We start from the raw sequence: 26,110 nt of genomic DNA, 5'->3' as shown, positions 1-26,110 counted from the left end.
AATGCCGGAGGAGAGGTCACAGAAGCGCTCCACAGGAGGCTCCCAAGCACTGAGGCTGTCATCTAGACAGGGGACGAAACGTCTGCAACACAAATTCCCAGCGCGCTGAACTGAACCACAATATTTTGGAGGACTCATCCAACAAGGCCATACGGGTACTACCAAGGAATGAGAAAGGTGCAATTCACTATGATGGGATTCTTCTATAGGCCTATCAACAGCCAGGCTCAGGAGGAGGAACAGATATGTAGACAGATCAAGGAAAAATGCAAGAGCGATAGAGTTGTTATACCTGGTGATTTTAACTTTCCTAATATTGACTACGATTCCCTCAGGAACCGAGTTAGGCCAGAATCTAATAGGTGCATCCAAGAAGGTTTGATGATATACTATGGGGATAATTCAATTAAGGTAGGGTCATATTAGATCTTGTATTGGGGAATGAGTCTGGCCAGGTGATTAAGTTCAATGGGGTAGCATTTTGGTAACAGTGACAGTTATGGATGAGGTGAAGACTGGTCCTCAGGTGAAAGTGCTAAACAGGAGGTAAAGCTAATTACAACAGTATTGGGCAGGCGATGATTTGAGGGTAAGTCCATATTGGACATGCAGGGAATCTTTTAAAGGCCAGTTAATCAAGGTTTGGGACCAGGATGGTCCCATGGGAGTGAAAGATAATGATGGCAAGATTCAGGAACCCTGGATGACAAGCGATTTTGAAAGTTTAGTAAAAAAGAAAGCATATGTGAGGTTTAGGAAATAGAAATCAAACAAGCCCATTGAGAAGTATAAGAGCAGAAAATAACTTAACAAAATTATAAAAACCAGAAAGGGCCATGAAATATCTTTGGCAAGTAGGTTTAAAGAAGAATCCTACAGCATTTTACTCATATTAGGAGCGAGAGAGTAGGTCAACTCTCGGACAAAGGAGGGAATTTTTATGTGGAGTCAGAGAAAGTGGACAAGGTCCCTAATTGTTAATGCTGGGATCTTGGGAAAGATCTTTGTTTCCTTTTCGCCAACGGTGAGGTTCCAGAAGACTGGAAAATGAGCAATATTGTTCCCTTGTTTAAGGGCAATCGGGATAATCCAGTAAATTACAGACTAGTAAGCCTTACATCAGTGGTTGGGAAATTATTGGAAAAGATTCTTAGAGACAGGAGCTAATCGCATTTAGAAAAGAATGGACTTACTAGGGGCAGTCTTCCTCATTGCTTTGTCTGGGAGAAGTCTAGTCTCAAATTTGAGTTTTTTTTTGAGGAAGTGACAAAGACGATCGAGGAGGATAGGGTAGTGAATGTTGTCTCCATGGACTTGAGTCAAGCATTTGACAAGGCTTGAGAATGTTGCCTAGATTAGAGTGCATGAACTGTAAGGAGAGGTCAGACAGATTGGATTGCTTTTGCTACAGGGTTCCATGCTGAGGGGCAACCTGAAAGAAATATATAAAATTACAGGAGTTATGGATACAGTGAGTCTTTTTCTCATCCCCTCCCCCCACCCTGCCAGAAATGCCAAGGATTAAGGGACATGGGTTTAAGGAGGGGGAGAAGAGAGAATTAAAAGGTGAATGAGACAGGTTTTTTCATTATAAAGAGGTTGGTAGGTGCCTGAGGAAGTGGTTGAAGCACATACCATACCAATGTTTAAGAGGTATTTAGACAGACACATGAAGAGACAATGAACATTGCCTTATGGACCATGTGCAAGCAGATGGGATTTGTTTAGAATGCCATCATGGTTAGCAAAGACAAGGAATGCCAAAGTGCTTGATCCTAGGCTGCACTGTTCAAAGTTTATGGCACTCCACTGATTACAGGTTGCCACACAGAAAATGCTCCCCTTATCCCAACTTTCTTATATTAGTTTGTCAATCTCTAGCCATGCTAATGTTAATACCTCCAAAGAGATATGGGCTCATACCTTAAGTAGCCAAATGTGTGGTAACTTACAAAATGTCTTTAGAAAACTGAACAAAAAAAAAAAAAGCCTGATCCCTGGTTGGATCCAGGGCATATTGTTCTTAGTACTAGCCATTGTGCCGAGACACTGCTGCCTCTCAGCGCCAGGGTCCCAGGTTCGATCCCAACCTCAGGTTGTGTGGAGTTTGCACATTCTCCCCGTGCCTTCGTAGGTTTCCTCAGAGTACTCCTGTTTCTTCCCACAGTCCAAAGATATGCATGTCAGGCGAATTGGCCATGCTAAGTTGACCATAGTGTTAGGTGCATTAGTCAGAGGGAAGTGGGTCTGGTTGGGTTAATCTTCGGAGGATTCCTGAAGAAGGGCCTGTGCCCGAAACGTCGAATCTCCTGTTCCCTGGATGCTGCCTGACCCGCTGTGCTGTTCCAGCAATAAAGTTTCAACTTTGATCTCCAGCATCTGCAGACCTCACTTTCTCCTTTAATCTTCGGAGGGTCGGTGTGGACTGGTTGGGCCGAAGGGCCAGTTTCCACACTGTAGGGAATTGAATCTCATCAAAATCCACTATGAATTCTTCCTCTTTTCTATGGCATTGATTGTCCAGATCTACATTTATTCACCATGGCATACAGTATACCTACTGTTAGGTGGCCTATCGACTCCTCCAAATAGCATCTTTTTGTCTTTTTATTTCTTAGCTCCAGCCATATGGATTCTTCAACTTGCAATTCAAAATTACTTATTGCTATTGCACTTATTCCATCCCAAAGAAAGAATGCTACCCGACCTCCCTTTTCTTCCTCTGGTTAAGGGATGGTAAAATCTTGGCAGATGGAATGTAATGTGGGGAAAATGAGAGTGTCTGCACTTTGGCAGTAAGAATAAAGGAACTGAATATTATTTAAATGGGGAACAACTGCAGAAAGCTACAGAAGGATTTTGGAGTCTTTGCCCATGAATCTCAAAAAGTGAGCATGTAAGTCCAGTGGATAATAGGGAAGCCAAACAGAATGCTAGCCTTTATTTCATAGGGATAGAGTGTTAAAATTAGGGAGATTTTACTCACATTATACAGGATCTGGTCAGAAAACAGCTGGAATGCTGTGAAGAATTTTAGGACCCTTATCTAAGCAAAGATATACTGGCACTGGAGGCATTCATGGAAAGGTTTATGAGCTGATACCAATGAATGAAGAACTGTTGTATGAGGACAGGCTGAAAATTTTGGGCCAGTACTCATTGGAATTTAGAAGAGTAAGAGGCAACCTTATTGATGCATGCAAATCCTTCAGGTACTTAAAAGGGTAGGTGCAGACGTGTTTTTCATTTTGCGATAGACTAGGACTACAGGTCATGAACTCAGAATAAGGAGTTGCACATTTAATACAGAGAGAGTAGTGAATCTGTCGAATTTTTTATTGCAGCGGCTGTAGAGGCTTAGCATTAAAATATATTCATGGTTAAAAATGTACAATATCAGTAAGGGAATTGCAGGTTAATCAGAAAAAGGCAGCAAAATCAAGTTGAAGATTATTAGATCACCACAATCACATTAAATGGTGGAGAAAACTTGATGGGCTGAATGGAATACTTGAGCTCTTACGCGTTATGATCTTAGTTCATACATGGAATTTCTCTAGCCTTACTGTAACAAGTCAAAAAAGAATTATACCCAAATTATCTTTGCCACACACTACTGTAGACATTACCTAATCTCACAGTTCATATGCAAAATGTGCAAAACATGAAAACATAATTCTTTGTACAAGGAAAATCCCTGCATTTTTCCATTTAACTGTTTATTAAAAAATCTGAAAAGTAACAAATCCACTGTGAAAAGCAAATTTCTCTAAAATACTGTTAATTGTTTTGAATTATTTACAACAGAATTCCATTGTTGAGTTCCTGACATTGTTCATTTGTAGTTTAACCTCCCACTTAAATTGCATTCAATGTGTACACCACATTCATTCCGTAAAAAAAGTACAAATCATGTCGCAAGCAAAGCACAATCACCTTGAACAGCTACGCCTAAATTTACAGAAAAATGGCAGAATTGATACTATGCAAATGACTGCATTAAAGAATTCATAAAATTACTTTAATAAAGGCTAATACTCATGAAACTATGATAAAATTATAAATATCAAATTTTTTTTTACAACATCTAGGGGGTTGCAAAATTTAATTGGAAATTTAGAGTAATTTTTTTCATTTTCAGTCAGTGTTGGAAGTCACTAAATGCAAGTAGCCATTGTACTTCATGGTTGATGTGTGGAAATTGTAATCTAGAAGTGAACTGTTACTAAAGCACATTGAATGATGCAGATTACAAACAAATTTAATAAAAACAGGGTACTCTCTTGACTCTGGTTGAAGTTAAAATTCCTTTATTTTGCCTGTATCATCTTCAATATTTTATTGAATCTACTCTCCAAGTCATAAATTACTACCCTCCCAAAATATAGTGAACACATAGCTCAATGACAAGATGATTGTTCCATTTACTGTACAATCTTGTGCTATCACTGGGTTTCCTTAACCTTCTGTTCAAAATAATCCAGTTTCTTTTTTGGAAACAGTGGCATATGCTTCATTCAACTCATTTTTATCCCAACATAAGACAGCATGCCATCTCTTTTCATCCTACATGGTTACTTCAGAATGTCCTGTAGTTCTATCCTGATGTCCTCATTCAATGGTCATCCCATTCAATGCTTGCCCAACCCTTTCACATCATACCCTCTATCCTGAAATTATGTAGCTCTGGTGCACTGATTAACCCTGAATTGAAATTCAAGCGTTGTATCTGACATTTTTTCATCTCTGTCAAGTAGCCTGCTTCAATCCTCATCTCATCATTCCAAACTGTTATTTAACTGATAACATACATTTAAATTACATTCCACTCCAAGCTTCAAGTTTTCACTGATGCCCTTAAAAAGGTCTTCCACTCTTCACCTTACATAAATTACAATTTGTCCAAATTGATAGATCATCCTGCAACAAAAAGAAAGATTCAACAAAACCTTCGGAGCAGAATTACACTAGATGGAGTTTAGGCTTCTAAAATGTTAACAGTTTAGTGCAAGTGTTTGTCCCATTCTTCCTACTATCAGCTTTATTCTCCATTTCGGGCAGCACAGTGGCTCAGTGGTTAGCACTGCTGCTTCACAGCACCAGGGTCCCAGGTTCGCTTCCAGCCTTGGGCAACTGTCTGTGTGGAGTTTGTACATTCTATGTGTCTGCATGGATTTCCTCCAGGTGCTCCTGTTTCCTCCCACAGCCCAAAGATGTGCAGGTCAGGTGAACTGGCCATGCTAAATTGCCCATAGTGTTAGGTGCATTAGTTAGAGGGATCTGGTTGGGTTAATCTTTGGAGGGTCGGTGTGGACTGGTTGGGCAGAAGGGCCTGTTTCCACACTGTAGGGAATCTAATCTAATCATTAACATGGGGGTGAACAGGTTGTAAAGTAGGTAAAGTGCCCTGCCCACCCATAGTACATGCAGGAGTGTTGGTAGTGTCAGAGTCAATACCCACATGCTAGTAAGTAAATAAATAATTAAGGTCCAATTGAGTTTGTCAAAGGGTATGTTGCCCACACTAAAACACAGCTAGTATGGTCAGTTGAACAGCAATGAATAGTTCATGCAGGGTGTGCTCTGTGTACACTGGGGAGCAGATCCCACTCTGAGATACTACCCCAACCTTACACTACCCATCTCTCCAAAGAACCACCTCTTGTGGACTCTAGAATAACTACACCTTAAACTAAGGCCATAAGAAATAGGAACAGGAGTAGTCCATTCAGCCACGTAAATCTGCCCTGCCATTCTGTACATTCATGGCTGATTTGACATGACTCTCCATCACTTTCCAGTCTTTCCACCAGAACTCTGGATGTCTCGACTAATCAAGAATCTCAGTCTTAAGTATACACAAAAACTCTGCCCCATAGTTTCATGTGGCAACGTGCTCCAGACACTCAACCCGTGAAGTAGATATTCCTCCTCGCTTTAGTCTTAAATTGGTGCCCCTTTATTCCTAAGAGGAAAACACACTCAGCATTCATCCAGTCAAGCCCCGTAAGAGTCCTAGATGTCTAATGAGATCACCTTTTATTCTTCTGTACTCCAGTGTGTCGAGTCCAAAGCCATTTAGCCTTTGTTCATAAGACAATCTTGTCATATCGGGATCATCCTGGTGATCATTCTCAGAACTGCCTCCAGTAAAGTAAAATTGTTCTTCAAATAAGGGGACCAAAACTACTCATAGTACTCAAGATGCAACTGCACCAGCACCTTGTGCAGCTGCAGTAAAATTTCCCTGCTGTCATACTCCAATCCCCTAGGAATATGGGGTAACAATCCATTATCTTCCTGATTACCTGATGCACCTGTGTACTAGCTTTGAGTTTTGTGGACAAGTATCCCCAACTCCCTTTGTATTGCAGCTTTCTGTAGTCTTTCTCCATTTAATACAATTCTGTTGGTCTCCCTGCTCAAGTGAAATTCACATTTTTCCACATTATATTCCACTTGTCAACTCTTGCCCATTTATGTAACCCATTAATATCTTTCCATAAACTACTTGTAACTCTCTCGCAATTTGCCTTTCCACCTGTAAAACTGGGTCGTACCTTTCTGTGGCAGCCACGATCCTCTTCAGGCCCCTTCCTGCATTACCAGTAGTTCCCAAAGGCTTGACAGCTTCTTGAGTGAAGGATAGAGTCTCTGCTGTTAGCCAATTTCACCTACCTGCAGTGCTTTCTAGCTGCCATGTGGGCATCCAATGCAAAGCTGAATTTCTACCTGTTGGTGGAAAGATGAGCTTTCTGTACCCCCGTAAATTCTGCCCATTATGTCTAACATAACTAACCTATGAGATATGAAGCATGAAGACAAAAAAATGTAAGAAAATATTATATTTCAAATAGCACCCAAACCATACTATATGCAGCTAATGTATGGTTGCTAATATTCTTAGATAGGAGGTTAGATTGTTAGTTTTTGATGTACTCAAAAATAATAATAATTGCCCCTTTAACTAGGAACTAAGTTTATATCATAGCAAAATAAATCATAATTTACAAATTCCAGTTCAGTTCTTGCAAGGAAAGTCAGCAACTTCATTTAAAGATTGAAACTACAAATACTTCAAAAGCATGTAACCACTGGCCAGCACCCAGACAAAAAAAAACATTGTCCAAATAAGTTACAAAGAGTAGTTTAATATATTTGTAAACATTTATTTTCTTTTCTTGAACTGAAAAAAGGTGGGGTGGGGGAGCAGAGAACTTGCATCAGCACACATTGTACAGCCTGGCAGGTTTACACACAACCAAAAAGAATGATAGGTTTGTATGACAATAATGTAACAAATATATTCATGTCCATTGATCCTCAATATTGGGTAAACTTAAAACACAAACTTTCTAACAAATGTCCAGCATTTAAGAAATAACAAAAAAAAAATTGCAATCTGGGGCTTTTAAACAACAAATAAAGAATGTCCACACAAATAATTTCATGAGCCCAATTATTGAATCTGAAGTTGACCAAAAATAGGGTATTGGGGGCTAGGTGGAAAACTGCAAAATCTTCAGGCTGCACCTAAAGGCATTACTTCACACATTCTTCTTTGTAGATCACGAGTGACCAGCCAAGAAAGATAATGGAACACTTCGTTCCCACTACTTCGGGCTTCAAATTTTTTTGATTTTTTAAAAAAACGAACTCACATTTTGCTGGTCCTGCTGGGTAAAAAACTGTTAAGGCGAGTAATTATTGGCTGATGGTATTGACAGAAGAGTTGCTGTACAATGGAGCTCTGGATTGGATACAAGATTCACAGATATAAAACAAAAAGGCTATAAAATTTGTACTGTGGTTCTACAGCATTCTCCACGTAAAGATGCTGTTTTGTGATATGCTCAGATACTTTGTTGTGACAACGGTGAACATAAATTAGGAAACTCATCGCCTTTTTTTGATGGATCACTGATTTTCTTCAATTGCTAGGTCATAAAACACCAAAGTTCCAGGAGTCTATACGTCAACAGAAACCATTATACAAGCCCAATCGAGGAGGGAAAAACAGTGGAAGAGACTGCAGATCCAGTGCAGCATTTACTACTGAGAACTAGCCCTTTCCATAATGTGAAAATCGTAGTGCTTCTTGCTTGTTCTCAGTTTGAATTTGCTGGAGTTATTTTGTTTCAACAATGCATTCTGAGCAGCTAGTTTTGAAGGAAACATTGCTATGATTGTGTACATGGATGCCAAGTCACTGGGAGGTTTTGAGTGTTCTGTGTTTGCGTTACTATCACCACTACCACCACCACTACAATGTGGCTGAGTGTCTCGCAGCCATCGAATCTTGGCACCAGCTTTAAAGAGTTCATTTAAGAGTTTATCAGCATCTGTTCGACTAATTCCCTCTGGTAGGTCAGTTACTTCCAGGACTCTGCTGACAACTGGAAAACAGAGAAAGTAAGTAATTTACACAAAAAGAAAACTAGCAAAAAAATGCACAATTTTAAGTCATTCATAAGAAGTTATTAAATTTCATTTACAAGTGACTGCAATAGGGTGAGATGCCAAAAACCACAATCTTACTGACTGCTTAGAGCACAAAAAGGATTCCCAGCAATTGTACTGGAGTTAAGTCGCATCCTAACATGTTTGTCATTTATGTTATAGTTTTAATAGAAGCTTAATACTGAAAATCCAGTCAAAACATTGATGCTTTTTGTCAACAGCAGACTTTCCTTTGAAGAACCAGCACCTGAACAATTATGCAATTTTAGTTTTTCAGTTCCTTGACATGAAAACTAATGCATGAAGTTTAGTTCAACATGCATTTGGGGTTTCAGGTAGCTGGAATTCTTAAAAATATATGATCACTAAACAAAACATTGCAAACGTATGAAGTATTTCAATTTTCCAAAATATGACACCTACTCAAATCTTGATCTTGAGTGAAAAGGTACAATATGTTTGCTGCTCGATTACGAAGTACCCAGTTGGCAAGAGACGATATAAACATTTACTAAATCTCTCAGAACCGACCATTTTAGTGTATATAGGAAATTAATTATTTAGTGAGTCAGTATTTAGGTGAAAGTAGTAGTGAACTTGTCTAGAGCAAGATGACTTGAAAATAAATCCTTGCTTTTCATAGAATGCCAGGCGTCAAAGTATTTATCTTAATTTATTCAAACACACAAAGTTTGACCTGGAATTATTTGCAACTCCTGTGTACTGGACCACATTGCGAAGGTGTGGTGGGCAAGATGCACTCACCAGTTTGGAATTTAGAAATTGATTCAGTTTGCTGTGGAGTGATCCAATGTATCCACAATGTAAAATTTGATTCAGTGTGAAACTTGGAGAAGGTCATCTTATCTCTTGATCGACAATTTTGGCTCGGAAAATATACGATTTAATACTCTAATGAATGGGTTAGTTACTTCAGAGTTCTTTACTTCACTTTCAGAAGAAAACAATAATCATTTTATTCAAATAAAAGGTTTGATAGGCAGGTTAGACTCCAAATTGGGATGCTTCATGACCCCTAGTAAGTCCACAAAGCACAGAAGTCTTTTCATGTTAGGCAAACTCAAGCCTGCAGGGTGTGTGGGTGGAAAGTGGATTCTTTGACAACCAGTAACAGCTGTTTGATGTTGCCTCTCCCTATTCTTCCTACTTTTTAACCACATCTCTAGGTTTCTGAACTACTCCCCCAATTGGCTCCCAAGTGTTGTCCTACCATGTTCCCAAGCCTCTACCCAACTACTACATCTGGATTGCTTTCACCCCACTCCAAAAATATCCTTCCGCTTTTTCAGGCCTTTTTCATGTTCAGTGTTTCAACTTAGTGAGAAACCCCAGTTTCCATGATATTCAAATTTTGATAAACATACCACCTGTTGACAGTATAAAGGAGAAGCAATTAAAAGTATCCTTCTTTGTTCCAATACTTTACATACATACACACAGACCATATTATACCTGAAGTAATTTGGGTGGGAGAAACATGCTATGTGGAAGTCAAGATCATCATGTTCTGAACATTTCTCTGGATCAACTGCCTGTATTTGGATGTGGATCACTTTGAATTGCTTGTGGATTAAATTATATTAACTCTAGATACAGTAGAGTTCAGGTGATCATGCACATTAGCACATGGATTGCAGGAGTTCAAGAAGGCAGTTAACCACCACCATCTCAAGGTCACCAATAAGTGTTGGCTCAGCATTGATGCCTATGTCTTATGAGCAAATGAAAATAAAATCTACAACAATTCAAGGACAATGAAGTGACAGGAGAAATACAAGCTTACTTTTCTATGAGATCATCTTCTTAATGATGCAACAATAAAACTTACTGATCAAATTAATTTTACACAGGGAGTTATTTTGTGACTCAAGAATCTTTGTCCAAAAACTCTTATTTTCAGTCTCTTTTATGACAACCAGGCTATTCACAATTCAGTTACACTGAATCAAGTTTGCTACTTGTTAACTTTTGAGACAAAGAGCAACTACATATTATTACAGACCATCAATGGGGCACATAGTCACAGACCAAGAGGGTTGGGTTGTTTCTTTGGAGATGGGGGCAAGAAAAGAAGGGGCGAGATGGACTGGGGAAGGGAATTGAGTGCCCTTAGTCGTCTCTGATTCAATTTCACCGTACTTGCCTACCCAATCATTTTAGCGTTTTGACTTCTGTACCCAAATTATTTTGAAAGAGATAAACTTTCTTGCAGAAATGAATACTTAATTATTTTCTTCATATTCCATTTTCAGGGTTTCAAATGGCAGATGGTGAAATTTGAATTCAGTAAAATGCTTTTTTAAAAACATTAGCCAAATGGTGACCATGCAATTCTGTCCATTGTTGTAAAAACCCATCTGGTTCACTAGTGAATGTCCTTCAGGGAAGAAAATGTGCCATCTTTACCTGGTGTGTCCTACACATGACTCCAAACCCACATGAGAATTGAAACATCGAATACAGCTATAATTCCCAGCTACAAGGGAATAAAGCAAAGACAAATATTCTGCCTATCCTTGGTCACATTATGGAATACTTTTGTTGATTTTGGTCATTAGAGATAGCCTTGTAGGACAAATATAAAAGAATCTGGCTCTTTTTTACCCTTCTCTAATTGCCCAGATGGTACAATTTGAATTCTAAAAATGCTAGCCAAATGGTGACCATATAATACTGGTGATTGTTGTAAAAATACATCTGGTTCATTAATGACCATCCTTTAGGAAAGGAAATGTGCCTTCTTTATCTGATCTGGCCAACATGTGGCTCCAAATCTACAGCAATGTGATTGACTCTGTGACCTGAGAATGTCAGTTAGGGATTCTCGATCTCAAGTCAGTGATATTAGCACTAAACCACTGTCTCCCCAGATTACTACTCTTATTTAGTTCCATTTACTTTACCATTTAAACCAGCTTATTTTTCATCGAGCACATGCTAGCGAAGTACTCTTATTTTAAGAATCCCTACAGTATGGAAGCAGGCCAGCAAGTCCACATGACCCTCGGAAGAGCTTCCCAAACCTCATTTTCTTATCCCTGTAACCCCACATTTCCCCAGTGGGAGCTGCTGCAGAATGGTCAGCCGCTCATTCTTTACCACAGGAGCCGGGCCTTATCTGTGCAGTTCCTAATAACAAGAGTGAGAACCTGTTCTGAAAAAAATTTAAAATTTCTTTTATTCATGGAATGTAACTATCACTGGCTAGGTCAGTATTTATCTTTCATCACAAACAGCTCTGAGTAGATAACTTTTTGAATCTCTGCAGTCTTTTCAGTGTAGGGACCAGAGTGTTATTATGAAAGGGAGATTCAGTATTTTGACCAATGACAGGGAAGGTACAGTGAAATATTTCAAACCAGGATAATGTGTGGCTTGGAGGGTATCTTGCAGGTGGTGGTTCTCATGCACCCACGTCCAGATGGTGGGTGGATCTTTATAATGCTGCTGGAGAAGCCTTGGTGAGTTACTGCAGTGCACTTTGCACATTGTACACACTGATGCCACTGCATGTTGGTGAAGGGAATGAATGAAGTTAATAGATAGAGTGACAATCAAATGGTCTGTTTTGTCCTGGATGGTGTCAAGCTAGAGTGTTGTTTAAATTACATTTATCCAGGCAAGTGCAAAATATCGCATTACACTAATGGCTTCTCTGGTACAGACAGTAGACAAACACTGGGGTGATAAGGAGGTGAATTAATCGCAAGCGAATTCCTAGCTACTGATCTAGTTCCTTTCTAGTTGATACACCAACCTCTGTACATGATGTTTCTCGATCTTACAAAAGCCCTGAACTCTTGTTTGTGAGGGATTATTACATATCCTCCTCAAATTTGGCTACCCACAGAAATTCGTCATTGTTCTCAGTCTGCTTCACAATGACATACAAGCCATGAATCTCACCAATGTATCTACCATGAACCGAATGCAACTTGAAACTTGGGTTGAGCAGGATTGCATTCCACACCAACACTTTCTCAACGTAACACTCCACCCCATCACCACAAAGCGCCTGACAAAGTGGAGTGAATATACAGCACAAGCAGGAACCTTTGACACCTCGAGTTCAGAATGAAGACTCAACATGTCATCAAGCTGCAGTATGCAGATGATTCCTGCGTTGCGCATACTTAAAGTCGAACTACAAACCACAGGTAACGCATTACTACAAACCTCAGGTAATGCATTCACTGAATCTGTATGAGAGAATAAACCTCAGGCTTAACATCTGGAAAATAATGGCTGACCACCAGCCTGCTGCTGCCACACAACACTGCTCCACAACTAACAAAACCCATGGCAAGCAACTGAATGTGGATCATTTCACATACCTCAGGAGCCTCCTCAAGCAGATGTGACAACAAAATCCAATGACTTCAACGTTCCACACATCTTTCAGATGCCCGAGGAAAACAGTTCCAAGTCGAAGGTATCATTCCAAGCTCCAAGATCATGATCGACAGAGCAGCCCTGGTCCCCATGATCCTATATGCATCAGAAATGGGCCATATCCACTAGACACCTCAAAGTCCTGAACAGTTATCACCAATGCTACATTCACAAAAGAACAAAGAAGAACAAAGACCAATACATCACAGGAACATGTTCTTTGGCCCTCCAAGCCTGCGCTGACTCATTGCCCTTTGCAATCCACCGGCAAGATAGGCGTAACAATGTGAATGTCCTCTCCTAAGCCAATATGTCCAGTTTCAAGGCACTGGTCAAGCATGATTAGATGCAATGAGTGACAACATTGTCCATACGCCCGATAAGAGACTCCCTAAATAAGTGCTCAACTCAGCTCAACAATGGTAATTGATCGCGAGGAGGGCAGAAGCAACACTAGAAGAACCCTGCAAGCCTCTCTAAACAATGTAACATCGGCATTGCTTATCCTAGAATGCACAAGCTGGAGAAGCAGCATCTGTGAAGGTGCCAACCACATTGGGGGTCACCTAGTCAACCATACGAAAACACAGAAACAGTGTGCTGAATCCTGAGTGACCCACCTACGTGCCTCATCGAGCACCACCTGCTCCACTTGTGGCAGAGCCTCCAGCTCCAGGTTTGGATTGTTCAGCTACTGCAGGCTATCCTCACCAGTGCACCACCCTCCAAAACAAAGTGGAAGCAAGTCATCCTCAACACTGAAGAACTGCCAAAGAAGAATGTCACCACCTGCCTGTTCACTTTACTAGTTCCCATGACAACAGAAAAACGTGGTTATTTTCCCCATATTATGGTATTTCACAAGTTACGAATGGACAGTGAGACTTAATTTAAAGGAATAACCTATGTCACTGAATAAGATTCAATTTTATAAAGGGTCTATTTGTGGTCAGTGGAATGTCAGAATCTCCCGAAGGGGGAAATTAATTGGAATTAGTGCCAATGATTAGGATGATGACCTGTAACTTGGGACCTGAGCAGCTGCTTTTGTTCTACCTTAAGGAAGGGAAAAAAGGCCAGAAATCTGTGGTCTCCCTTTTTAACAGCAAACCCATGTTAGTCACTTGTGACCTCTTACTGACATGAACCAGAACTCTGACGCATGTACCTCTGATGCAGATACATAAATCCTTCAAAAACAGATAACAGCAGGAGTAGGCCATTCAATCACAGAGTCATAGAGATGTACAGCATGGAAACAGACCCTTCGGTCCAACCCATCCATTCTGATCAGATATGCCAACCGCATCTAATCCCACTTGCCAGCATATGGCCCATATCCCTCCAAGCCCTTCCTATTCATATAGCCACCCAAATGCCTCTTAAATGTTGCAATTGTACTAGCCTCCCCACTTCCTCTGGCAGCTCATTCCATATACGTACCACCCTCTGCATGAAAAAGTTGCCCCGAAGGCTTCTTTTACATCTTTCCCTTCTCACCTGAAACCTATGCCCTTGAGTTCAGAACTCCACCACCCCAAGGAAAAGACCTTGTCTATTTATCCTATCTACGCCCCACATGATTTTATAAATCTCTAAGGTCACCCCTCAGCCTCCGAAACTTCAGGGAAAACAGCCCCAGCCTGTTCAGTCTCTTCCGATAGTTCAGATCCTCCAACCCTGGCAACATCTTTGTAAATCATTTCTGAACCCTTTCAAGTTTCACAACATCTTTCCAATAGGAGGGAGGCCAAAATTGCACACAATATTCCAAAAGTGGCTTAATCAACGTCCTGTACAGCCGCAACATGACCTCCCAACTCCTGTACTCAATTCTCTGACCAGGAAAGGAAAGTATATCAAAGACCTCCTTCACTATCCTATCTACCTGCGACTCTACTTTCAAGGAACTATGAACCTGCACTCCAAGGTCTCTGTGTTCAGCAACACTCCCTCTGACTTTACCATTAAGTGTATAAGTCCTGCTAAGATTGCTTTCCCAAAATGCAGCACCTCACATTTATCTCGATTAAACTCCATCTGCCACTTCTCAGCCCACTGGCCCATCTGATCAAGATCCCTTTGTAATCTGAGCTAAGATTCCTTGCTGTCCACTACACCTCCAATTTTGATGTCATCGGCAAATTTATTAACTATACCTCTTATACTCACATCCAAATCACTTATATAAATGACAAAAAGTAGTGGACCCAGCACCAATCCTTGTGGCACTCCACTGGTCACAGGCCTCCAGTCTGATCAACAACCCTCCACCATCATCCTCTGTATTCTACCTTCGAGCCAATTCTTTATCCAAATGGTTAGATCTCATGGAAAACTTCCCATTTTCCAGCTGTCCCTTTATGTTTTTGAACATCTGTGTACTAACCAGTCTCCCATGGGGAACCTTGTCAAACGCCTTACTGATGTCCATATAGATCATGTCTACTACTCTGCCCTCATCAATTCTTCGTTACTTCTTCAAAATACTCAAATCAAGTTTGTGAGACATGATTTTCCATGCATAAAGCCATGTTGACTATCCCTAATCAGTCCTTGCCTTTCCAAATAATGTACATCCTGTCCCTCAGGATTCACTCCAACAACCTGCCCACCACTGACATCAGACACTGGTCTATAACTTCCTGGCTTGTTCTTACCACCTTTCTTCAATAGTGGCACCATGTGAGCCAACCTCCAGTCTTTCGGTACCTCACCTGTGAATATCGATGATTCAAATACCTCAGTAAGGGGCCCAGCAATCACTTCCCTAGCCTCCCACAGAGTTCAAGGATACACCTGATCAGGTCCTGGGGATTTATCCACTTCTATGCATTTTAAGACATCCAGCACCTCGTCCTCTCTAAAATGGACATTTTTCAAGATGTCACCATCTATTTCCCTACATTTGAGATCTTCCATGTCCTTCTCCACAGTAAACACTAATGCAAATACTTGTTCAGTATCTCCCCGATCTACTGCGGCTCCACACAAAGGTCGCCTTGCTGATCTTTTGAGGGGCTGTATTCTCTCCCTAGTTACCCTTTTGCCCTTAATGTATTTGTAAAAACCCTTGGGATTCTCCTTAACTATTTGCCAAAGCTATCTTATTTCCTCTTTTTTCCCTCCTGATTTCCCTCTTAAGTATACTCCTACTCCCCTTCTAGTCTAAGGATTCACTTGATCTATCTTGTCTATATTTGACATATGCTTCCTTTTTTTTTCTTAAGGAAACCTTCAATTTCTTTAGTCATCCAGAATTCCCTACACCTACCAGCCTGTCCTTTCACCTCAACAGGAATATACTGTCTCTGTACTCCTGTTCTCTCATTTCTGAAGGCTTCCCATTTTCCAGCTGTCCCTTTACATTTTTGAACATCTGTCCCCAATCAGCTTTTGAACGTTCCTTTGAGATTGCTCCGCCATTCAGTATTAGCATGGCTAATCACCCAATTCAGTACCCTCTTTCCATTTATGCCCCATATCCGTAAATCCCTTCAACTCCAAGAACTGTACGTTTCTCGAAAACATTGAATGTTTTGGCTTCAAGTACTTTATGTGGCAGAGAATTCCACAGGCTAACAACTCTCTGGGTGAAGAAATTTCTCGCCATCTTTGTCCCAAACAGGCTGCACCCTCCTAATCCTTGTGTCCCTAGAGTGTGACCTATGGTTCCGACTCTCCAGTCATTGTGAACATCCTTCCTGCATTTACTCTATCTAGTCCCTTCAGAATTTTACAAGTTTATTGTGAGATCTCCCATACAGCCTTAGTGGTTCCAAACAATTTTCATTCATCAGGTCAGCTACACCAGGAATCAGCCTGGTAAATCTTTGTTGAATTCCCTTCATAGCAAGAGCATGGTTCTAAAAGGAGACCAAAACTGCACTCAGTACTTCAGGTGCAGTCTCACCAAAATGGTGCACAATTGCAGCAAGACATCCCTGCTCTTGTACTCAAACCCTCTTGCTATGAAGACCAATGTACTGTTTACCTTTCTCACTGCCTGTTGAACCTGCAAGGTTTACTTTCAGCTACTAGTGTATAAGGAAACCCAGGTTTCAGTGCACCTCCCCATTCCCCATAGTTTTTCTCTCCCTATTACACTTTATCCACCATACATTTGCCCACTCACTCAAGTTGTTCAAATCACACTGAAGCATCTCTGCAACCTCCTCATAATTCACCCACCTACCTGCTATTTTCTAACCTCCGTTTGCTTTGATTTTTGCTTGAAAAAATAAGCAGTTGGGTCTAAAAGTCATTATTCAGTTTTTGAAATATTGCTATGCTATGCTTCCTTTTTAAAAGCAACATTTAGCTACACGGCAATTTTGGGGATAAATGGGTTGTATGCTGGTATAAAGACACTGCATATTGATATAAAGCCCAAATCAAAAAAGATTGCCAGCCTTGATTCTTGATTTGTGCTCAGTTAGCTGATGTGTGATTCCTCTGTCCCTGTGATATTGTACACACTGTTAGGGGAAAAGGGAGAGAAAAGTGAACTGAACATTTCTATACCAGGATGAGCGAGGTAAATTGAGGCAAATAGTATTCTCCCCCTGCAGTGATTTCATCTCAAATCGCAATAGCAATTCTGGCCATTGTCTTTAGTATTCTTGGATGGGTTTTATACTCTCTCAAATTGAATAGTCTGCTCACACACAAAACCGATGCTGCACAAAGAATGATCACTTTTGTAAGATACTGAAAAGCTGCCAGTACCTAAGAATTGAGATCAAGATATTTTAAGGGTCATGTATGACATTAGTTCATTTTCACTTTGACACTAGCTTGATTTCAGAGTTAGGGATTCCACCAGTGAACAAGTGGATTTTGGGATGTACAACTTTATTTATGTCACTATTACAGCAAATCCTTGCAAAATATAGGTAAGTTAGCTTGATATTGATGCCAGGATACATAATAGAATCTTTACTCAAAAGTGCAATAGAAAAATATCTCAAAACTGAAAATATAGTAAAGAACATTCAGCATAGACTCTGAAAGGGAAGGTCATGCTTAACCAATCTTATTGAATCTACTGAAGAACAGAAAGGGTGAATAAAATTACTGACTGAGATGTAAGATGCTTGGATTTCCCAAAGGCCTGCAAATAAGGTACCACATAATAGACTCAAGACCAAGGTTAGAACATGCAGAATCTGGACAAAAAAAGTGAGAATAAATAACAAACTGACAACAAAAAAAACATAGGAAGAGATGTTCCACAGGATTGTTGCTGGGGTCAAAACAATGACTACAGATGCTGGAAACCAGATTCTGGAGTAGAGTGGTGCTGAAAAAGCACAGTAGTTCAGGCAGCATCCTGAAATGGGTCATTGTAACTTACTACCGATCTAAACAATTTAGACGTAGGAATTGGAAGTACAATTTCAAAATTTATGGATTAGATCAAATTCCAGAAGACAGTTAACATGGGATTGCGATAACCCAAGGGAAGATATTGCTAAACATGCTGAATGAGTATTTAACTGGCAAATAAATTTCAAAATGGATTAATTTGAGATGTTGCATTTTGGTAGGGTAAATAAGGAAAACTCAATCACCTTAGAAAACACGTATTTTACTTTAGGCTATATCTGCATTGAAATTGGTTCAGATAAGGTGCCTGGAGTTGATTTCTGGGACGAATAGTTGTCTTATGAAGAAAGATCAACAATATCTGACTTGTAGGTGAAAGTGAGGACTGTAGATGCTGAAAATTAGAGTTGAATGTTAGTGTTAGAAAAACACAACAGGTCAGGCAGCACCTGAGGAACAGGAGAATCGACTTTTTGGGCAAAAGCCCTTCATTCTGATCAGGATGAAGGGTTTTTGCCCGAAATGTCGATTCGCCTGCACCTCGGATGCTCTTGTCCTGTTGTGCTTTTCCAGCACCACACTCTTGACTATATTTAACTTATACTCATTTGAATTAAGAAGAACTAAGGCTGATACTAATGAAATATACAAGATTCTGAGGAGGCTGAGCAAACTAGATGCTAAGTAGCTCCTATTGGAGGATCTAGAACTAGAATGGGCAGCTTAAAGATAATGGGTCTCTCACTGAAGACAGGAATGAGAAAGCATTCCTTCGTCTTTGGAATTCTCTTCCACTGCAAGCACTGAAGGCTGAGTCACTGGACACATTCAAAGCTGAATTAGACAGACTTGCGATTGACAAGGGTTTTTGGGAACAAACAAGATCATAGAGTGATAGCCAAATTAGATCAGCTATAATCTTGCTCATTGTGGATCAGGCTCAATTACTCCAGCTCCTATTTCCTATGATCTTATGACTTAAACAAGGTAGAACAACAAAGGGGTCTGAGATAGATAGGTAAATCACAAAATGAATAACAGGTCAATAAGCCCAAAAGTAAAGCAAAACCAAAGCTTTCATTTCTAAATGGATTGAATTGGACAGCAGAGAATTCATGTAAAGCACTGGTAGAGTTGTTGCCATGAAAAATGCCCCATTTAGATGATGAATGATGGTTAACTGCCAACCTTTGTTTTAATTTAAACTAGGAGAAAGTGAGGTCTGCAGATGCTCCTCCTCCAGGTCCACCTCCAAACAGACCCCAGCACCAAGGATATATTTCCCTCCCCTCCCCTATCAGCTTTCCGTAGAGACCACTCCCTCCGTGACTCCCTTGTCAGATCCACACCCCCCCACCGACCCAACCTCCACTCCCGGCACCTTCCCTTGCAACCGCAGGAGGTGCAACACTTGCGCCCACACCTCCCCCCTCACTTCTCTCCAAGGCCCCAAGGGAAACTTCCATATCCGCCACAGATTCACCTGCACCTCCACCCACATCATCTACTGCATCCGCTGCAGCCGGTGTGGCCTCCTCTATATTGGGGAGACAGGCCACCTACTTGCGGAGCGATTCAGAGAGCACCTCTGGGCCACCCGGACGAACCAACCCAACCAACCTGTAGCACACCATTTCAACTCCCCCTCCCACTCCACCGAGGATATGCAGGTCATTACCTTGGCCTCTTTCCACCTATCACATTTCCAACGCCCCTCCTCCAAGTCCCCCCTCCCTACCTTTTATCTTCTCCTGCTGAACACTCTCTGCTCATTCCTGAAGAAGGGCCTGTGCCCGAAACGTCGAATCTCCTGTTCCCTGGATGCTGCCTGACCTGCTGTGCTGTTCCAGCAATAAAGTTTCAACTTTAATTTAAACTAGGCAAGTTGACTGTCCTGGGTCAAGGCATGACCATTGTGACTATTTCAACTTAACAAAATAGACAACGTGTGTAACATGCCTCCTGGCAAGGCTTTTACCATTCACAGTTCACTTGCCAACAAATCTAAACTCTATTCTCCAAAGGTTACTATGTTGCTCCTCTTTACAATGATATTCTTGCGAATGCCCTGAGGAATACGAGACAAAAACCTGTGATAAGATGTGTCTTTTTCAGGAATAATCAATCTCCTTATAGAGATATTGCATTTATTTACGCACCAGGTTCTCCTGCACCAAGGTCTGTTGATGCTGCTTTTCTTGTTTGTTTCTTTCCTCTTCCTCCATGCCTATTCAAATTCTGACCCTAAAATTTCAATACAAACAACAAACCAACATTATCTAATTATTCTTTTAAGATTAAAAAAATTATTAAGATTATGCACTTAGCAAAGCAAGTACCAAATGTAACAGAAACTAACTGGCTAACAAAACATTGTGGACAATTATTCAAGGAAAAACTTGGCAGAGTTCCATTAGATGCGCCCAAAAATAAATCAGCACAAAAGATCTTTAAACGACTGAAGGATTTCAAGAGCACCCAGTTCTGCATGAACTGAGTTTGTGGAATCTTCTGTGCTGAATTAAAAATAATTTAAAAAATCATATAGGAAAACTGGCTGCACCACAAAATTAGTCTGATTTCTTAACCAAATAAATCACTGGGCAAGTTTCAAATCAGTTAATGCCTGCTTGTGGGTTTTCTGTAAGATTCTGGAAACTGAGTTTATTTTTAAAAAGGAAAGGCTACAAAGAGAAGAATTAAAATACCGAAAAAAAGAGTACTTTACTGCAAATGAACTAGTATAAGGTTTTGTATCCTTTTAAAAATGCATTTTTAACTTTTGCGTAGCTATTGTTAGTTATTTAAAATCAGATTTTACTTATAGTTTGAGTACTAAACACTGATGAAATGTGTGTATTTTTGTGGTAAATCTATTTTCAGCAGATAACAAAATTGTGCAAATCTATTTGTATGTTAATAAATTTCTTCATATTTAAAAAAATTAAAATGCTATTCAACTGGATCGGTTAATAAGAGCTTTCAACTAAAATGCAAATGAATTTGAACAGAAATTCGAGCAGATCACCCAACCCAAACAGCAAAATGGAGTAGAGATTTCAGTTCATTTATGAAGTGGAAATTCCACATTGAAATTATTTTGCATACGATTAGTGAGAATCGGAGAGATGTACAGCATGGAAACAGACTCTTCGATTCACCTCGTCCATGCCAAGCAGATATCCTAAATTGATATTGTCTCATTTGCTAGCACTTGGCCCATATCCCTCCAAACCCTTCCAATTCATATACCCAACCACTTGCCTTTTAAATGCTGTAATTGTACCAGCCTCCTCCACTTCCTCTAGCAGCTCATTCCCTATACGCACCACCCTCTGCGTTAAAATGTTGCCCCTAAGGTCCCTTTTAAATCTTTTCCCTTTTACCCTAAAACCTATGCCCCAGAGTTCTGGATTCTCTCACCCCAGGGAAGAGACTTTGTCTATTTACCTTATCCATGCCCCTCATGATTTTATATTTTCCCAAAAAAAGTTGCCAGATATCCCAACAATTTATTGTTCAAAAGCCATTTAAGTCAAGACATGGTTGCTTTGGTAATTCTCAAAACCAACCTGTTGTGTTGAGACTATATGAGGCCCATGTAGAAGAGGACGGATTGGAGTGTTGTACTGCAAAGGCTGGCCAAGCAAAGGGTAGCGCCCATCTCCTTTAAAACAAAGTGGTTTTTAAAATACATACCCCATATAAAGTTTTAATTTACAACCTACATCAATCATGCTCATGAATACTTAAAGAAAACTCAAAGCATCTGTGACAAAATGCCAACTAAAATCAATGAGGCTGAAGTTCTAGTTAGTTGTTAATGGTTTCTTCTAAATGTTAATAACATCTAATAAAGCAATTAGACTATCGATCACTAATAACAAATAGACCGTTTTCAAGTACTGTGTAACAGTGAATAAATAACTGATGTCAACAAAAGTCAAGTTAGTTAAGACAGACTAAAGGTCAAGTGACATGAGAGACTCTTCTTCCAAATATTTTCCTTAATTACATTGCATGACCAAATAGAAAGCAAAAACAAATCTACTTCTTCATATGAAAACTTACAGCTAGTTGTGAATCAATTAAACCTATGACAAATTTGATGTTGTTACATCATACTTCATTGACATCCTGTACTTCAAGTCACATTGCCATGCTTGACATCTTTAAATGTAAAAGAGCAATACAGGTTTTGGAAACCAATATGATCTGGTTCTGCAACAATCAAGAGTGCAAGATAAGTCCATTTTTCCACCAGCACACAAACAATGGTTGTCAATTTGGGGGATGCACTTCCAAATTTAATATTTACAATTTATATTTTACAATTTGCTTTTTGTTTCCTTAGTTACCTATTTTATCAAGTTTGCAAATAAAAAGCAAGTGGTATTGTAACATGCCCTAGCACCAACAGAAAGTACAGAAAAACATTTTCAAAAAGATACAAATCACCAGAAATGTTGCAATATCTTAGCTCCATATATAAATAGTGCATGAATTTTGATGGCTTGTGGGCACCTAACATTTTCAGAACAACTTGGAGTACTGTACTAGTGCAGTGCTTGCTACCGGATGCAAATCAAAAAGACATGATGAAAAATTAGGATGATGTAAACAACAGATGCGCGAAAAGTCAGTGGCCCAGGGGAGAAAGATGAGAGACAAAAATGAGAAGGAGAGAAAGTTAAAAAAAAAACACCAACTGACAAGGATGGTGATAGACAATGATGCACTATAAAAACATACACTTTATAAATATACATTATTAAAAATGAGGCCTCATGGAAATTTACAGCCACTGAACATTTTTGATATGTAAGACAGAGAAAAGAAGAAAAACTGCAAAGGGAGTTGAGAGATGGAGGATGGCAAGATGAAGAAACAGCATGCGAGAGGTGAGGTGTATGTGGATGAATTTTATTTTCCTCCAGTGATTCAGTTGATCATACCTTCTCATGCAGGAATCAGTCTTACATTTTTCTTTGCAATCACCTATAAGATTTAGATCGGTGTCTAGTAGTAAATGTAGTAGTGAAGATGGGATCTGATCAGATGGACAAAACATCTTAGGAGATAGCTGCTTGAAACAGATGGTTAAAAAGCAAAATAACCCAAGTCTTTCTACAGACGGATGGCATTTGTGATTTAAGGATGTTCTCAGAGTCTCAAAAATTTAATATGGGAGTACTGAAGGGAACACCATAAAAAACTGATCTAGGTGAGTGTGCAAGCAGAGATTTTTGTGGAATAGCTGCTCAAAGCAGTGATGCCGTGTAATTAGGATGTCTCTAAGAAACGATCAAAAGAAAAAAAAGCCTGCCTCTTGGTGGTGTGGTGAAGCCACTCCAGTCATATCCATGGCCACTCCCCTGCTCAAAGGAATCTAGGATGATGCTTGTTGAGGTCCTTGAACTAGAATGGTGATGGGCAGCATCTGGAAAAGGTACAGAATATGGGACAGTGCTCAATTTTACAGGGATCTTTCCTCTTGGTCATGAAATGGGTTATAACAGGGAAGCCATGAAAATGCTGAAAAGAACTCGAGAGAGATTTGGGTGATGTTTCCTCAGCGTATGCTTTGTTATTCAATTGCAAGAGTGTTTGTACTGGAGATTTAAGAATTTATCAGACTATTCCTGAAGTCAGGTTATACTTTGTACCAGTCACAGTAAATTTCAGACTTATGTTTATTAAGCAGTTAAGTTTATGCCAATTTGAAGTACAACTGGGCTACTGAACTATTGCTGCTCTTAAAAACTGGTCAGTTCAGAAACTGCAGTAAACCTAACTAAAATCAGTATAAAGATATTTCAGAGAATTTCAAGTTGATAATAAAAACATTCCTGCAATGGAATGCAAATATTTGATATGTCATCGTTTTTAATTGTAATATATGTGGAGGGAGGAAATTGACTGGTATTAAATCAAATCACTTTGGATTAAAATTTTCACTTGGGTGGAACCGCAACCCCACTACAGCAAATTTCAAAACTGTGCTGCTAACAACTAGAATGGCAAAGATTGCAGTCATTAGAACATCACATCACTATTAACTAACTCCACTCCCAGCCACATAGCTATCTGATTTGCAACTGTACTGTAGTTCATTCACTGTCATTGTGTCAAAAAATCTGGAACTTCTTTCCTAATAGCACTGTGGGTAGATCCATACCATATACACTGCAGGGTTCAAGCAGGCAGCACCTCACCAACCTTAAGGGCAACTAAAGATAGGCAACAAATGTGAATCTTGCAGCATCAAGTGAATGAATAAAAGAGTAACAAGAATGAAACAAAGTCTAAGATAAATGATGGAAGTAGCACTAATCCACAAAACCACAACTCAGAGGAAAAATGAAATTACAGATAACAGGGCATGTCTATTAGTTTTATCTGATACGGAACTCTATTTTAACTTGTATAAAATGGATTGTCATATGAGAGGCAGAAGAGCAATGTATAAAATTGTGGGTGTTAGTCATTACCATTTTGATTTGTAAAGGCTTGAAACTGACCTCAGAATTGTGAAGTGTCTGATTCTACTACTGACCAACTCCACAGATTCAGATCTTAAATAGGTGTACACTAACAGTCTAGCATATTCCAAAGCCTCTAGAAAGTCCAGTTATATTATATCAATTGCATTACCCTGGTCTATTCTGCTTGTACTTTAGAGAATTCAACGAATTTGGTACTAATTGCCATCTCTTAAATTTTCAGGTTCTCAATCTTTTATTACATCCAATTTAAGATTCCATTCTCTTTTCTACCATTGATATTGAGGTAGCTAATCTATAGCTTTATAAATCTTACTATCACCCTTTTTAGAATGTAGATATAACCATTAGGTGTGCATCAATCTTCTGACACTATTCTAATAAATTGTTTAAGTATTGGAGCTTTTGCTATCTCATTCAGACCAACAATTTTATCCTGTTCAATCTGCTCCTGAGGCTTCCTGGCTTGCTGTGCTCTTCCAGCCTCCTGTTCGTCTACTTTGGATTCCAACATCTGCAGTAATTTTGTCTGCAACAGTTTTATCCTGTCTGTTTGATTAGTTAAAGAATATTGTATTGTTTTGCAATTTGCCTTGGGACTGTGAGCACTCTTTTGTGCAGCAACTTCCTAATGCTAAAGGAAAGTGGCTACAGTAATCGCCTTAGATAAAACACTTTTGGCTCAGGAATAATAACCTTCCATTCCAGGTTTCTCCAATGGGTATGACTTTAAAAATAATGAAATTGATGATTTCCATCTGCAACAATGTATGCATTAACATTTCAACTGGAAAAATGTCAGTCATCAAGTACAACATGACCCAAGTAGTTTCTGAATTAACTGCATTATTGATTAATAAGGTTGTTAACTCCATTGGGAACAAAGATTGAAGATGTTTTGTAATTTTCAAGTTGTAACTGAAATCAATTTTCAACTCATTTACTCTAATTGAAGTCAAAAGAATTGAGGACACAATGTCGAAGTAGTCACAGGAATAGACCATTCAGATCCTTGTGCTTCTTTGGTCATTCTGTTAGATTATGAATGAGTTCAACTCAGTTCTATTTATCAATTTTGGATCCTTACCTAATGAAACTCTTTGAATCTTCTAAAAGGTATTTCATGTCTCAACATTTGAAAGTTAGAGAACAAAACAATTTTTTTACACTATCTGCCATTATAAATTAAACCACTAAGCCCATCCATCTTGATTTATCCTTGCTAATTTTTGGTATACAAAGGTGAATGTAGTGTTCAATTCAAGGCTCTAGAACACTGAAGAATCATTTTCTCTTTTTGTATTGTAGCCCTCTGTAAACAAAAACAAACATTGCATAGGGCTTTTTGATTACTTTTTTCACCTGTGTGCTATCAGAGTTTGTACACCTGGATACCAAAATCACTT

General features: G+C 39.5%; 1 protein-coding gene across 4 annotated transcripts in view; it reads right to left on the bottom strand.

Annotated features, from left to right (window-relative positions):
* Window positions 1–7,153: 7,153 nt before the first annotated feature.
* LOC122551698 (R3H domain-containing protein 1) overlaps window positions 7,154–26,110 on the bottom strand; it is an 85,387-nt gene continuing 66,430 nt past the window's right edge. For 3 of the 4 annotated variants that reach the window (XM_043694028.1, XM_043694029.1, XM_043694031.1), the window contains 4 exons: window positions 23,528–23,641; window positions 21,774–21,868; window positions 20,361–20,445; window positions 7,154–8,396 (listed from right to left, as the gene is read on the bottom strand). In XM_043694028.1, the coding sequence (XP_043549963.1) occupies window positions 8,053–8,396; window positions 20,361–20,445; window positions 21,774–21,868; window positions 23,528–23,641 (638 nt within the window). In that variant the 3' untranslated portion in view covers window positions 7,154–8,052. The remainder of the gene's footprint in view (window positions 8,397–20,360; window positions 20,446–21,773; window positions 21,869–23,527; window positions 23,642–26,110) is intronic. The other variant, XM_043694030.1, reaches the window with a different exon arrangement.

This window comes from Chiloscyllium plagiosum, chromosome 7 (genome assembly GCF_004010195.1).
Source record: "Chiloscyllium plagiosum isolate BGI_BamShark_2017 chromosome 7, ASM401019v2, whole genome shotgun sequence".
Classification (NCBI taxonomy): Eukaryota; Metazoa; Chordata; class Chondrichthyes; order Orectolobiformes; family Hemiscylliidae; genus Chiloscyllium; species Chiloscyllium plagiosum.
Note: the sequence above shows the minus strand (reverse complement) of the source record. Positions and strands in the feature narration are given on the sequence as shown.